The sequence below is a fragment of the Pseudopodoces humilis genome, chromosome 10 (genome assembly GCF_049639895.1).
Source record: "Pseudopodoces humilis isolate 2021_Gansu_Grassland_sample_001 chromosome 10, ASM4963989v1, whole genome shotgun sequence".
Taxonomy (NCBI): domain Eukaryota; kingdom Metazoa; phylum Chordata; class Aves; order Passeriformes; family Paridae; genus Pseudopodoces; species Pseudopodoces humilis.
Genome location: NC_142209.1, coordinates 12890614 through 12906121, shown reverse-complemented (window position 1 = coordinate 12906121; position 15508 = coordinate 12890614). Strand labels below are relative to the sequence as shown.

The following is a 15508-nucleotide window of genomic DNA, read 5'->3' as shown; positions in this document are numbered from 1 at the left end:
GGGCAGCGCGGGCGGCGCTCGGGCCCACGCACGCCCACGGTACGGACCGGGAGAGCGTCCCCTGTGCGGGGCCCAGGGCCGCGGGTGGCGGTGCAGGGCGTGCGGCTTCCCCGGGCCGCAGTAGCGGGAAGGGCAGCGCGAAGAGCCCGGCCGTTCCCGATACGCGTGTGATAAAGTCCCGAGCGCGCCTGCAAGACCAACACGCCCGTGTTTGTGGTTCTACGTGAAAAGTGATTGTAGCCAGGTCGACCTCTCCTTCCAGGTGACGAGCGACAGGGCATAGTCTTAAGATGCTCCAGGGGAGGTTTACGTTGAACATTAGGAAGAATCTCTTCGGAAAGGGTGATTAGACATTGGAACGGGCTGCCCAGGAGTGTGGTGGAGATACCAACTCTAGAGGCGTTTAAGGAAAAACTGGACGTGGTACTTAGTGCCATAGTCTGGCTGACATGGTGGTATTCGTTTATAGGTTGGACTTGATAATCTCAGAGGTCTTCTACAATCTAATTCATTCTGTGATTCTGAGGAAAACTAGTTTGTAACGAGGAGGGCAGCAGTCCGGCCGCTCCCCTCCGGCGGCAACACTGTGCCCACGGTTCTGACCTCGCAGGTGCAGCGGTTGTTACCGCTCCGGCCCTCAGGACAGGGAAAAGGTATTGCCGGGACGCCGGGACGCGGTCAGTACCGCGAGCACAAGGGAGCTACCCCTGCTGCTCCTCCCCACGGCGGAGCCTCCCCGGCCAACCCCGGCGGGCGGGCAGGGAGGTGCCTCCGCTCTGCGCCTGCCCGGCAGCGCCGCCCGGCACTACCGCCCGCCCCCAGCGCCGGCACCGCAGCATCCCGGGCGCGCCTCCGCCGCCAAGCGCTCCTGGCCCCGGGGCTGCTTCGCCGAGGACTCGCAGTATTTAGGGCCCCGCCGGGATCCCATCGGCGCGGCCTCTGCGAGAGACATCGCTCATCGCCAGCCATGGACGGGGACAGAGTGGAGATAGACGGCGGGATCATGGAGGGGGTGAGAGCCAGCGGGCCGCGGCTTACCTGGCCCGGGCAGCGGGAAGGGCTGGCGGGGTGGGCGGGAAGTGCCGTAGGGCCTGATCGCCGTTTCTCCCTGCAGGGCGGGCAGATCCTGCGGGTGTCCACGGCGCTGAGCTGCCTGCTGGGGCTGCCCGTACGGGTGTGCCGGATCCGCGCCGGGCGGAGCCAGCCCGGCCTCAGGTGAGACCCTCCCCGGGCGGTCCCGGGGCGCTCAGCCGGTCACTTACGGCGTGGGGGGCCTTCCCGGGCCGGGGCACGGCTGCGCAAGGCCTCGGCTGCCCTCGTCTGAATCATTTGTGTTTCCATTGCTTTAAAAGGGCCTTTTTACCAGAAAATCCCGTCTTTGGCTCACAAGGAGTGAGGGGGAACGCTGGGGCATGAACTGGCCTCGGTTCCCTCGCCGGTGCCCTCAGCGCGGCTCCCCGGCCCGGGGCAGGTGAGGGCGCGGCCCGGCCGCAGCCTCGGAAATGGTTCTACGGGTGCTAAGTGGAAAACACGGTTTGAAACAGGGAACGCACTCATGTAATGCCTGAGTGAAACATAGCTTACCGAGCGTACAGTGTTAAGAACAGTGAGTGCATATCCTAGTGTTGCTACAGTTAGTGTATTTCCAGTGTTAAGAACAGTTGGTGTGTTTCCTATTTAAATTACCTTAATAAATGGAAACAAGCACAAGGCAACTATATAGCAAACCTGTTAACTCTCTGGTAGCACTGCAACCGGTTCTAGCTCAGCCAGTATTGCCATCATTATCCCGCTGCATTTCTGTCCAAGCATTTATCACATTAGGACAAGCGACTGCTCCTGCATCTCATCTATTTGTCTGTGGGAAATATACTAGAATATTATACTAGTGGGAAAGATACTAGAATCCTGCGTATCCCAGTATAGCCTGAATGCTGCTCCTTTGGCTCCTGTGAGGTCAGAAGTACTGTAGCAACCAGAATGAATTTCTGATCCTTGTCTAATCCAAAATTTGCATTTGTAGTTTTTTAGTTGGTTTTTAGTGGTTCTTTTAATGTAACATGAGCGTGTAGTCTACTTGTATGCGTCTTTAACTGTTTATCATCTCTCTAAGACCTCAGCATCTGTCTGGATTGGAGATCATTCGAGATCTGTGTGATGGGAAGCTGAATGGTGGTGAAATTGGCTCAACAGAAATAACCTTCACTCCTGGGAAGATCAAAGGTGGAACCCACATAGCAGATACAAAAACAGCAGGGTATGTCTTTGTACCAGCTTCTGATAACTTTAAAATTATCACAATTGATATGGGGGGGGAAAAGAACATTTATGCTTTGGTAATGACCCAGGATATGTGCTGCCTGAGCCAGATTTGTGTGACCAAATAACCTGTAGTATAGGCAGGAGATGCATGAAGTACATGCAAAGTTTAAAAGTATGATTGATGTAAAAGCTGAACACTTGGTTCATGTTACGCAAAAAGCAGGTGCCTGTGTCTTTAAAACTTTAGGTGTAATTTCTTTACATTTACTGTGTTACATACCAGACCAAATCCATTAAATTAGATAAGTATCTCACATCCATGAAGTCTGAAATAATCATCATACAATAAGGTAAATTTTGATATTTTACTTACACTCATAGTAGGACAGTCATATTAGTCTTTTGGAACATATTCCATCCATGTATTAAAATGTTATTGCTGCCGAAGCCTTTTCTGCTACCTAGACCCACAGTTTTCATGGTCCCATCTGTATACTAAGGGAGATACATAACTTTTATTTCAGACAGAAGTATTAAAGTTACAATTATTGTGAAATGAAAACCTTCATATTTAGGCTTGCTAAGGATGACAAGTTTTAAATTAGTATCTTTTAAGACTAATAAGTTTATAGATAATTTTAAAAATAAAATGCAAAAGTAGATGCTCTGGAAGGTCATCTGCCTTTGATATATAGTGATTCTATGGAATTCTGTGGATTATGGGTGTCTGACATTTGAGTATCTTATAATTGCTTTTAGGAGTGTGTGTCTACTGATGCAGGTAGCAATGCCCTGTGTGCTGTTTGCTGCTTCCCCATCAGAGCTTCATTTAAAAGGTGGGACTAATGCGGAGATGGCTCCTCAGATAGACTACACAGTCATGGTAGGGAGAAGTTCCTTTGTCTTGGTGCATCTTCCCTGAATATGTGTGCAATGTAACTGCTGTTCCTCTTACTGCAAGTCTGTTTGTGACTATGGAATTAGGCATGGGACTATAACACTCTTAGTGTACTGGATGTAGAGAGCAACCAGTGTTTCATGGAATTTCCTGAAACAGCAAACAGTTTCTTTGGTTTTAATTACTACATAAAATTTCAGTTAAAATGTATTCTTTATCTAGAAGTGCTGTGAATTACTCTTCTTTTTTTCCATAAGAAAGTCCTTTTACACAAGGTGACATTGAGAATGAAGTATGAGAAATATCAAATAAGCTATATGGATGAGACTGGCTATCTTTTTTTTTTCAGTAATGTAACTGAATTTTTTGTGTTGAGCTTTTTTTTCTCTTTTAAGATTGCATAAAATAATGGGAAAATATTAATGCAAAATAAATTCACTCTGTGTTTTTATATGTGTTTATTTTTCAGGTTTTCAAGCCAGTAGTCGAAAAGTTCAACTTCACATTTAATTGTGACATAAAAAGGAGGTGAGTTGTGGAGCTGTGCAGCAGATCTGGGCTTTACTGAACCCGTGTGTGAGCAGAGGCACACACAAGGGGCTCTCAATCAAACTGAGGGATGAATTTATAATACATGAACTAATCTGCATTAGCTGTCCCTGTGTGTACTGTCACCCTATGGTGAATGGGATATGATTCTTTGCTGTCTTCTTTTTTCCTTGCTGGGTCCACAGCTGCTGTGTAATGTTTCCTGTTGGCTTCCCTGAGGGGAGCACATGCTGAACAGGCAGTGCATTACTGAGCTTTTTCCAAGGTGCCAGTTAGGTTAGTGTTAGGAAATTAATAAGATGTGCATTACAGAGGATTAGTGTTAGAGAACTCAGTTCCATCATCAGAGTTTCTAAGGCACACATCAAGAAAATTTGTATGTTACAGTAGCAGGGAACATAAAAATGTATGATGAAATATATTAAGGGCCTCCTGACCCTTTTCTTGGTTTCCTTGTGATCATTGCATTTAGTTACATACAATTACTGTTTCTAAATAGGGGTTACTACCCTCAAGGAGGTGGTGAAGTTGTAGTCCAGATGTCTCCAGTCAAAGAGCTGAGCCCAATAAACTTAACAGAACGTGGCACAGTGACAAAGATTTATGGAAGGGCATTTGTTGCTGGAGCACTGCCTATCAAAGTAAGTGCATATCATGGCTCTGGTAGTATCCAACTTTATATAGCTACATAAAATTGCATGCAATCTGCTTAACATTCCTCTACTCTCCTGTCTTTTGCAGCCTTACACAAGCTAAGCAACCTTATTGTTTTGATTATTCAGGCTGTAGAATATTATATTGGACATACCTAAAATTCATTCATCACACAGCAGTGTAAAGGTGAAACAGGAAATGAGAACAGTATCCTCATCCTTCACAGGACTATTCAAAAGTCTTTAGCATATATTGAGGGATATCTTATATCTGATTTATGTATTCTTCATATTCACGTGGATTATTTTAAATCTGGAATTAGGGCCCTTGTTCATATTTATGAGCACTGTAATAGGTGGAGGCCAGACTACGACAAGTTTTTCAGCCATTGCTAAGGGTATTAGAACAAGTTAAGGGTAGATTTAGACAAAAATTAGAAGGAGAGAAATTTGCTCCTTTATATCTCCTTTCTATTCTTCCTGTCCTGAGTGCTGAGATCTCCTTAAGGTTCTGGCTCACATACAGGCTAGGAATTAGTAGAGGAAGGAAGAGGAGAAACTGAATTACTTTTCAAAAGGCTGTGGACTGCTGTTTTGGTCTTAAAATCTCCAAATCCATGAATATAGCTATGATTAGTTCACAGGAATGGGATAAGCTTTGTATTCCCCTCATTTGCTTGTGATGTAAAATTGTTATTTTATGTATTCTCTCTTACAGAGTATATTCTGTACATAATTATTGTGGGGTGGGATTTTTGAACTTGTTTTTGGGGTGGGCCATTTTTAGAAGCTAATGTTTTGTGAGAAGACTAAAATCAAATGGTTTTCTCTATGAATGAAGAAAAGTTCTTGGATTTCTATTGATATTGAAGTTTCTATATACATTTATATAACTGTCATTTGTACAACATTTAATGTTACCTTAATTTTCTAGAAAAATTTTCAGAAAAAAATCATGTTCAGTTCTTGTAGGGGTTTATAACAATCCTTTGTTTTTCTAGTTAATAAAGTAGCCCCTTTATTCAGGGATTAACTGTAATAATTGAATTTACGAGGAAAATGTATTGCTGTATTACATAATTACTGGGTTTATGTCTTGTCTTGTTAGCTGGCAAAAGACATGTCAGCAGCAGCAGTGAGATGCATCAGAAGAGAAATCAGAGATCTTTACATTAACATTCAGCCTGTCAGAGAACCTGATGATCAAGCTGTTGGGACTGGAAGTGGAATAATGTAAGTTGAATCCAAGCTGTCTGTTGTTAGCTCTAATCTTGTTGGTTGATTAGCTAGATCTTGATTACATATCTGGTAAATAAACTGTAATATGAGTGATTTTGTTCTTATTTTTAATTATTTTTGTTTTTCTGCTTAGTATTATTGCAGAGACTTCAACAGGTTGTTTGCTAGCTGGGTCATCACTTGGCAAGAGAGGTAAGAATTCCATAAATTCTTTGAGACTTAACTGAATAAACCAGTAACAAATAGGAATCTGAAGTATAATCTGTTTAATGATCTGATGCTTTGAATGTTTCATTTTTAAATGTATGTTTATAGAAATAAAGGACAGCAAAAATTAGTAGACTTAAAACATAGTAAATGGAAATTTACAAAAATTACTGAACTGTTAACTTTACCTCATATCAGAATGGATAATCACTGCAAATATTTCTGAACTTTAGGAACACAGGCTTTGTGTTCCTTTACACGTGAAGTTTTTGGTCAAGAGTAAATCTAGATTAAAATAAATGGAAGAATAAATTATTTGAATCTAATGTCTTTCTGACTAAATGAGGCTACTTTCCACTGCTTAGGAAGTATAGACTATATATGAGCATAAGATGGGAAGGGTTTTTTAAGCAGACATTAGAGGCAAGAGCATAAGATTTAAAAAGTTGATAATTCCTTGGGTTGTTTTTGGGGTTTTTTTTGTATTTTTAAAATTTTAAATAGTAATTTTCAGCTTTCTGATTTCTCTCTTAGGAAAAAATGCTGACAAGGTTGGCATTGAAGCAGCTGAGATGCTGCTTCAGAATCTTAAACATGGTGGAACTGTGGATGATTCTCTGCAAGACCAAGTAAGGTTACTATATGTGTTTACATGAAGTAGAAAGAAATGTATGCACTACTTGTAACCAGTATAGATCTGAACAGGGAAGGAACAAGATGTTAATAGTCTCAGAGCTATGTAGTCACATCACTTGAATTAGCAAATTACATACAGTTTTTAGGAACCACAAATGCTTTTAGCTTTACACCAACACCCTCAAATTTTCCCTTTCTCTAACCCCAAATAAGTATGGAAGAAGGAGGCAGGAATTTGCTTCTATTTGGCATTCCATGTAGTGCAGTGATAATAGCTCCCTCTTTACATATATAGAATGATGCTAAAGAAAGGTATCAGAGAATATCTAGGACATGCTCCTGATTATCTTTCTCCCCTAATTTAATTTAAAAATGAAGGCACTTCACTGCCTTATTTTAGCCTGATAAGAATCTTGTGTTGGTTTAACTAGGATGATGTTACCTCTTAGCTGTAAACACCTGGGCACACATGAATATTATGTAGCATAATAAGTATTTCAGTCTTGGATCCAGCCTACTTTTTTCAAAGCATGCAAGTACAACTGATGGGAACAAGCTGGAGTCACTGTGTATGAGAACTGCAAGGAGTTAATCACACCTTGTAGTATTCTTGTCATGGTGATGTTTTTAAGTCAAATTGAAGGTTTTCAGGTGCCTGGTGAATACGTGATCCGGAAGTGTTAGAATTAAAATACCTCTTCCTGAGTTTCTCTCCATATAGGTAATCCATTCTGGATTAGTAGATTACCTAGAGTATTTAGTAATCATTAGTACCTACCATTAGTAATCTACTAGTAACCATTAGTAATCTACTAATATGGAGTCTGATGTGACTTTAGGGGAATATACAGTGGGGGAAAGCAAAGTTAAATGTAGTAACAGGGATTCAGGGACAAGCTCCACTGTGGAAAAGTAGCCCGTCTGTAATAGGAATTACAGTAGCAATCTCCAAACTTGTGGAGCCTGGGATCACTCTTCAAACTAAGCTTCATGAACTTTTGTGAAACCTGGAAGACAATATTTTTATATCTACAGACATTTTGCATGTTTTGGTTGGTTTTTTTTTAATCAATAAATTACTGGAATCTGAAGAATGATTTAATAATTACCTTTCTCTCCCTTTCAGCTGATCATTTTTATGGCACTAGCAAAGGGGGTGTCTAGAGTGAAAAGTGGACCAATTACACTTCATACTCAAACAGCTATACACTTTGCAGAGCAGCTAACAAAGGTAAGTCCATTCCAAAAGGAAGTTCTTGCGGTAACTTGGTAATGTACAGTTCATCAGGCAGTGGGAACTGAACTTGATCATGGAGGACAAGCATTGATAAAGTAATTGCTATAATATTTAACTGGGAGATTACCTGCAGAAAGTGAGCATACTCTAGAGTTAAAGGCTTTTAGAATGGTTAGATACTTTTATCACCTTTATTTAAATTTAAATGGCTTTTTGAATTAAATCTGTCAAAGCTGTAATATACATACACATGTGGCAGTACAATTATTGGACATCAGATATTGAATATTTAAACTGCTCTATGTGATAATTTAATTAGTGACATATTTCACTACTTTTCACTATTTTCACCACTTTTAGGCCAAATTTACTATAACAAAATCAGAAGAGGAAGATCCCAGTAATGATACCTACATCATTGAGTGCCAAGGAATGGGGATGATAAACCCAAACTTATAGTGTTAAAAAAAAAAAAAAAAAAAGGCGGTAAGCTGCCACAAGCAACACCCAGCATACCTCAGTGATGTATTGCACTACACTTCAGTGGATGTATAATCTGCCTGAAGAGGAGGAGCCTTCTGTCACATCAGAGTGATTTAACTTGAAGGTTGATGTCAAGCTTTTCCTTGGTATGGTGAGAATCAGTCATGTGAAAAATGAAAACTTTACTTTTTTTTTTTAATATTAGCAGCAAAATGAGTAGCAACAGGACAGCAATTAGAATATACTGTATGTATGCAAGAGCTTCAGTTAGAAGCTTTGAATTTTACCCAAGTAGAAAATAACTATTTTAGTTTGGTATTTCTTTCCCTTTTAACAAATGAAAGCTTTGTTCTCTGGAAACCTTTATGTTATGAGGTACATGGAATGAAATGCACCATCAAATCTGTATTGCTGTTCTTCCTTAGCCATTTGCTAAATAATAAAGCAGTATCACTCTATAAAAGGCTCTATATGTGCTGTTATCTCAGTAGGTTGTGAGTAGGAAAGGTGGATACAAAATAACTTTTCATCAGCATAGTTTCTTTTTCTCCCTACAGAAAGAATCAATGCATAAGATAATATTTTAAATATTTTTTAATCTATTTTAAATCTTTATTTTCATCTATTTTATAAAGCCTTGTCAGGCAAGCTTAATCAATCACATTACAGCCCAGACACCAAGTATTAACTCCATGATATGATTTTATTTCCTAGCTGTAGTTGTCCTTGTCACTTAGCATACTAACTGAGGCTATATTTTCACTGAAGTGATGTTCTTTTTGAAGGGAGTTCTTAATTTCATCTGAGATTAGGATGCTGTTGAACACACATATAGACACAGTAACTATATGTATGGACATGGAGCACTGTAAATACACATAATTTATGTGGGCATATAAAATCTAGGTGTGTTATCTCCCATCTGGGGATTAAATAGAGCTTCTACCAGGCTTGTGTTGATCATGCTACAAAAACTTTTTCTGAAGTAGAAGGAAGGTGAAAGGAGAAATAGGGCACAATTTGTTTTGCATATGAAGACCCAAATCACAGAGTTGGAATCACTTAACCAAAAGTGTATAAATGCACTCTGTAAGCTTGAATTGATTTCCAAGTTTCCCAGCCTGTACTGCAGCCATTGCTCTTAAGATGTTTTTTCCTCAGTTTTGACTACTGAACCTAGCTGCTCAGGATGCAACTTGAGGTATTGTTTGCTATACTAATTAAGATAATTACTTAATTAATGCATTACTTTGCATTTCTAATACCAAGAAAAACCTTTGCTAATATCCAAAAAAATTCACCAACTATCTACTTAACAATACCTTTCCTCTTAGGGTTTTTCCCTTACTGCAAAGGAAAGCTCTCAGTTTCCAAATAATTATTTTTCTCTAGTACTGGGAATAGTCTGAAGGGGGCAATAGACACCTGCTGAAGTATTTTTGGGACACAGCCTCGACATCCTTTGATAAGCACCTCTCTGAGTTACTCGTCTGTGTGTTAATGATTTTCAGTGTTTCCTTTTTGAAGAATTCTGAACGTGTTTTTAAAAAAGGCTTGAAAGAAAATCCCAAAGAAGTTGCTGTCTGTGCTTAAGAAAACAAGCTCTTATAAACCACGTTTGAATGAATATTTATCTGTTTTCAATATTCAAAAAATTCATATACTTAACTCGGTTTTTAAATGTGCAGACTTGGTTACCAGTGAAAGTTTAAAAATAAATTTTTTAAAAAATCACTAAGTACAACAAAATTCAGTTGAACAAAAGAATCCCATTGAAAAACTGAAGTGCAATTTTTGTCTTCCAAATATAGAAAAGCATGTAAATGCTTAGCCAACACATTTAACAAAGATTAGCAAACCCAGGTTACCAGAAATACACCTCTGGGTAAATGTGCAGTAAAGGACAGCTCAGCAACCCTGACACCTCTTGCTGCTGTTCCCTGAGCTCCACAGGTGTGTTACAAAGAGCAGCTGTCATTACTAACTGGCAGTCCTTGCTGGTTTCCTGGCAGGCCTGGTCAAGCATCCAGCCCTTGCTCCTTGTGGCCCAGGGGCCAGCAGTGGGCAGGGGAGAGGCTGCAGAGCTGCTCTGTCCTTGCTTTGTCAGTGTGAGAGCTGTTTCCTAATGCCATCCCTGCTGTGCTTCCTGCCTTGGGGGAAGCTGGAGCTCATTTGACAAGGATTTACATGCAACCTTTTTCTCCTCGGGATTAGAAAATCTTTAGATGGGAGTCACCCACAACAGGTTTTACTCCTCAATGGGATTAAATTCCCCAAATAATTGTTACCCCCTGCTACACACACACAGATACACACACACATAGAATTTTGTTACCTGGGCCCAATTCACATCCTGTCACCTCACGGTTACATCTTACCAGGAAATGTTTATCGTAATTCCTCTTCTTTTTCCACGTATCATAATTACTCTTCATTACATATGTAATTGTAATAGTTCAAGAAATTGAACAAATTTTAACTGAGATGATAAAAACCAAAATGAATTTGGGAATATGGGTATCATTCATATTCTACCAGGTTCCTACCTTTTCTTTTCAATGCAGTTCTGCACCATAAAACTTAGTTCCTCCAGGCTTACATTTACTTTCAATTCACTTGATTTTAAATCTACAATTCAAAATATGAGCTGCAGACCTTGTTACATCACACTCCTACATTGCACATGCTGTATGTACTTAAGCTTAAATTTTACAGCATAAATAATTCTTAAAATTAATGCAGTGTATGCAAATTATTGGTAGTTAGTGGTGTAACTTTTCTCTTTTTTCAAACATCCTGTCCTTTCTGAATATTAACTGATATTTACAGGGCATTACTTGAAGCTTTTTGACTTTCATTTTTATCTATTTACAATCACATAATTTTTAACTATAAGGTTGGATTAAGTCACTTGTGAGAATGTATTAACCTTTTGTTCAGGAAGAGATGAGAAATTGCTTGCACCTGCTCCACAAATATGCACAGGGTTTTCTTATGTTAATCAGGCACATTTGAATCTTATATAAAAACTTCAGTGTGGGTGTACAGATACAACTAAGATGCTTACATTTAGTACTGCTCAAACAAGTAGTGGCAATGACTCAGAAGTTCTATGTAGCAAGGAAATGGGATAAATCCTCTCCAACTGTGTATCTCTGGTGTACTTGCACGAGAGAGAATTGTGTTTGGATGGATGCAGTGATCAGAGGTATCCCACTCAGGTATATGGGGACTGGAGTTGCAAGACAAATAATACAGGCATTATATGCAGCCAGTTACAAAATTTTCTCCAGGAAGTGTGCACTCTGGTTCTGGCTGAACTCTGTTCCTCTCAAAACCTTTTCTCCTTGCACACCCTTAGATCGACTGGTGACCGTTCCTCTTCTGAGCCCCCAGGCATTTTGTTCTGGTCACTGAAATGTTAGTGACACATACACTATTTTCTAGCCCATGTTGGGAATACTGCATCCAATTTTGGGCCACTCCATCCAAGGAGAACACCAGCAGTGAAGTTGGTCTGGGGCTGGAGCTCTGTGAGGGGGGGCTGAGGGAAGGGGACTCGCTCAGCCTGGGGAGGGGAGGGGCTCAGACACCTACCAGGAAATGGCCAGCTCCTGCACAGAGGTGAGGGAAGAGATGGAGTCAGGCCCATAGTGTGTGGCAGAGGGTGAGAAACAGAAATGAGAGATGCTCTGGCTGGCCAGAGCCCTGACTGACCCAGTTTGAGCTCAGAGCTTATCCTGCATTGTGCAGCAGTTTTGACCAGTGCCCACCTGTGATCCCTTCCCACCTCATCCTATGATCCTGAAATCCCTATCTGGCAGGTAATGATCATCCAAACATAGTGTGGAAGAATTCTCTAAGATATTCCAGCACAGATTATCTATAATTGACAATGCTAAAATCAACCAGAGGTTAAATAAAACACTACACTAAACAAAGGTGTATATAGGAAAAAATTGCCAACACAAATTCTTTAGAATGGGAAAAATGAAGAAATTTTAGAATTAGAGCTACACCTTGAATTCAAAAGAAGTGACTGCAAATAGACATCAAATCTGTTGGTGATTGGAGAGAATAGGAAGTAGTATCTAATAATCAAGTAAAATAGGTGAACTGAAAAGTGTTTCTCTAATACTTGGCTGCAGAAAGGTCAGTAAAGACAGGTAAAACAAGTGAGAACACAGTCCTGTGTAAACTTGGGCAGAACCAGATTTTTTCTTTTAATCCAAGATTTTCTACTGTCTTGAAGACCAAAGTTCAAGGCTTAGGAAGCCTACTGATAAGTGCACTTAAAAGCTAAAAGCTCTTGTGAAGTGCGCATATGGAGAACTTCCTGCTGCAAGCTGTGAGACTTTGAATTTTTGTCCCACCCAACTGTCTCTCCTCTGCCCAGGAGGCTTTCTATGCAATGCTTTCCAAAGTATTTGGGATCCCATAATGATAGGACATCTGCTAGAACAACAAGCTCTTATTTGAAAATCACACTTTCAAATAATAGCTGAATCTTTTTTTCACATAAAATCTTTTTAGGATTAAACTTTAGACATTTTATGTCACACTGTGCAAGTTTTCAAAGATCTATGAAAAGAACAAATATTAGCTCAGAAAACATCTAATGTTATTTTTCTTTCCTTCCAGAGATATTTTTCTAGCTACTTAAGACTTTCATTACCAGGTAAATGATTCCTATATAAAAAGACAATTTGTGAGAGGATTTAATGTTTTTTTTTCATATGGAAACCTCTCTATAAACAAAATTTTACATGCATTGCACTCTTCTAGTTTATACAACGCCAGCTGACTTGAAGTTTATCCAACTTTTGTAATCCAGAAATGCTCTTGTAGATCATATGTTTTCTTAGCTATTAATATTTGTAGCATCAGAACAAAGTCAGGCTTCTGTTACTTTTTCCTTATATTGGTATTCCATTCCATTAAAAAAAAAGTGATGAATAAAGCATTTACTTTTTAACAGAATGGGTCTTATACAAAATGTCTGTGCAGACTAAGACAAATTCCAGTATACTGTGTTTCGGCTTTATTGTATTATAATAGCAAACACTTGCTTTTAATATGATGAAACTATGACTATAGGAATTTACATTTGTTTAACTGAAGATGGAACTTGGGCTGTAGACGTAAATTAAAACAATTATTAGATTATATAATTTGGAAAGAAAGGAAGGGAGAGTAAGCAGTGAGTCTAAACATAATTTCCATCACTTTTATTCTACCATCATCTACCCCAAATTCTCCACAGACAAGTATGATTTTGAATTCTGCTTTGCTGAAATGGCTTGCTCAGAAATACTTTACAGCAAACGTAAGTCGGAAAGGTGGATACAAAATATAGCAAATGTTTTGTGCTCACTGAATATACCTTTCAGCCATGAAAATTTACCAATTATATTGCTTTTCACAAAAGTTAGCCCTTTCTTTCCCTGCTCTGTTTCTCAAGATTCCTTAGATTTTTTTTTCTGCCTGATCAAGGATAGGTTAAAAAGTTAGGTTCTCTATCAGCACCTCTCTGTTCTAAGCTGCAAGCACAAAGAAAGAGTCTCAATCATAGCAATTAAATTTACAGAATATCCAAGTAAGTCAAAATTGTTGCTCTGAAGCAGCACTGGGAAACACTGGCCCTGACTGAGCAGGGAATATCAGCATGTGCTGACAAGTCTTAGATAGCTACAGTGGACTCGTCATCAGAAATGAGGATAAGCACATGGCCCCCTTATGTTTAAGTGATTTGGTGGTGCTGTATAAATATCTCTTATCAGAACAGGATTGCTAGCATTCTCTGCTATGTGGGAGAGTTCAATTTCATAATCAAATTATCAGATGTAAAACTATAAAGAAAGACTGTAAGCTAAGCTGAACTCAAAATAGGACTTAAAAATTAATTACATTTCGTAAAGACCAGCAAATCTTGGGCCTTCTATCTATTCAAACCTTTCATCTTTCTATCCCCACATTATAGCTCTGGGCTTTGAACTTCAGAATAAACTCCTCAGTTTTACCAGTGATCTTGCTACACACTATTGAGTTCTCAGCTGAAATGTTCTTAATATTACCACTTCCAGGTTTTTTTCCTTTTTCCATTCCAAAACATAGAAGCCTCTGCTCTCCAAAGCATTTTAAAATACCTCTTAATTCTGTTTTTGTTTTTTTTTTAATCTCTTTTTCAGTTGTAAAATGGAATTCCATTTTAAGAAATAAAATTTTATTTCCACTTATACAAAAATCTGTCTAAGCTGCTGATTTTGTTGGAGGGAAAGGAAAGACCTATGCAGCCATTTCATGGAAACATTCAGACTTGCTGATTTCTTTCACCTTATTAATTACATCTGGAAAAATATTTTTAAACTCGATGGACTTCTGGAGAAAAACAGTTAACTGGTTTAGAAGTTTATCTTTTTCAATAGGACAGAGCCTACTGCCAGGTAAAGCTGAGAATACATACCTGCATGAAGTTTTGATTCCAAAGTGGCTCTTTGTGTTCTCATTGAAGTTTACAGTTGTTGTAGTGTGCTCAGCTCCTCTGAAATTGAGAATATATTTAAGTTTTCTTGCCTTTTTTTTTTTTAAATCAGTTGTAAAACCTGCACAGCTGGAGAGAGATTTAATTAGTAACAATGAAATAGACTATTCAGAATGGGTTAAGATAGTACAAAAGCCATATACTACATTAACCCTTTCTGCTTGCAGTGAGAAATTAAGGTAACAGAATCAATGATAGCCACCTTCACAGAGGAAAAGGTCAATGTGATGGTGAACTAACTTCCTTTTAACATAGCATGGTCAGTCAGCAAAAAAAGTTTTTAAATTGTGCTATTAGATAGATTTGTTTGCTTCCGTCTCATAGGATGGTGACCTCCAGGACAAGATTTATGTCCTCTGACTGCAAGCCAGATTCCTGTATCCTGTTTATTATTTAATATGTGCTCTGTAAAATAAGCACAATTCAAATGCTTTGCCATTCAGTCAAGAATCAAGCCCAAGCCCATATTTAGACAGAATTTAGGTGTTTTATGCAATGATTTTTTAATGATCCTGAAACAGAACCAATGAAACTTTCTTCCATATGAACATATAAACACCCCAGTCATCCTGGTTATCATGCAGGAAAAAAGGACAGGCTCTGTCCCACAGCAAATTGGACAGCTAATGATTGTTGCAGTTTGGAGGGAAAGGTAGTTAAATCTCTTATGGCAGAGGAAGAAGTTACACCCGAGAGACACTTTAATGCACATATTGTGAAAAGAAGGAAACCCTACCACCTCTTGTTCTGACTGTTAAATGATTACTGTGTCTTTCTGATCAAAAGGCTGTTGTCCCCCAAAA

General features: G+C 39.3%; 1 protein-coding gene across 2 annotated transcripts; it reads left to right on the top strand.

Annotated features, from left to right (window-relative positions):
* The first annotated feature begins 78 nt into the window (after positions 1-78).
* Positions 79-8641, top strand: RTCA (RNA 3'-terminal phosphate cyclase). Of its 2 annotated transcripts, XM_088060455.1 has the most exons (12): positions 79-262; positions 470-1012; positions 1115-1215; positions 2114-2257; positions 3022-3145; positions 3630-3688; positions 4209-4350; positions 5471-5595; positions 5735-5793; positions 6343-6437; positions 7571-7675; positions 8042-8641. In XM_088060455.1, the coding sequence occupies exons 2-12, from the start codon at positions 968-970 to the stop codon at positions 8138-8140; spliced, it is 1098 nt and encodes a 365-aa protein (XP_087916581.1). In that variant the 5' UTR covers positions 79-262; positions 470-967; the 3' UTR covers positions 8141-8641. The 2 variants fall into 2 exon arrangements, with proteins under 2 accessions (XP_087916581.1, XP_005521001.2); XM_005520944.3 differs by having other exon boundaries at positions 79-1012.
* Positions 8642-15508: the final 6867 nt, after the last annotated feature.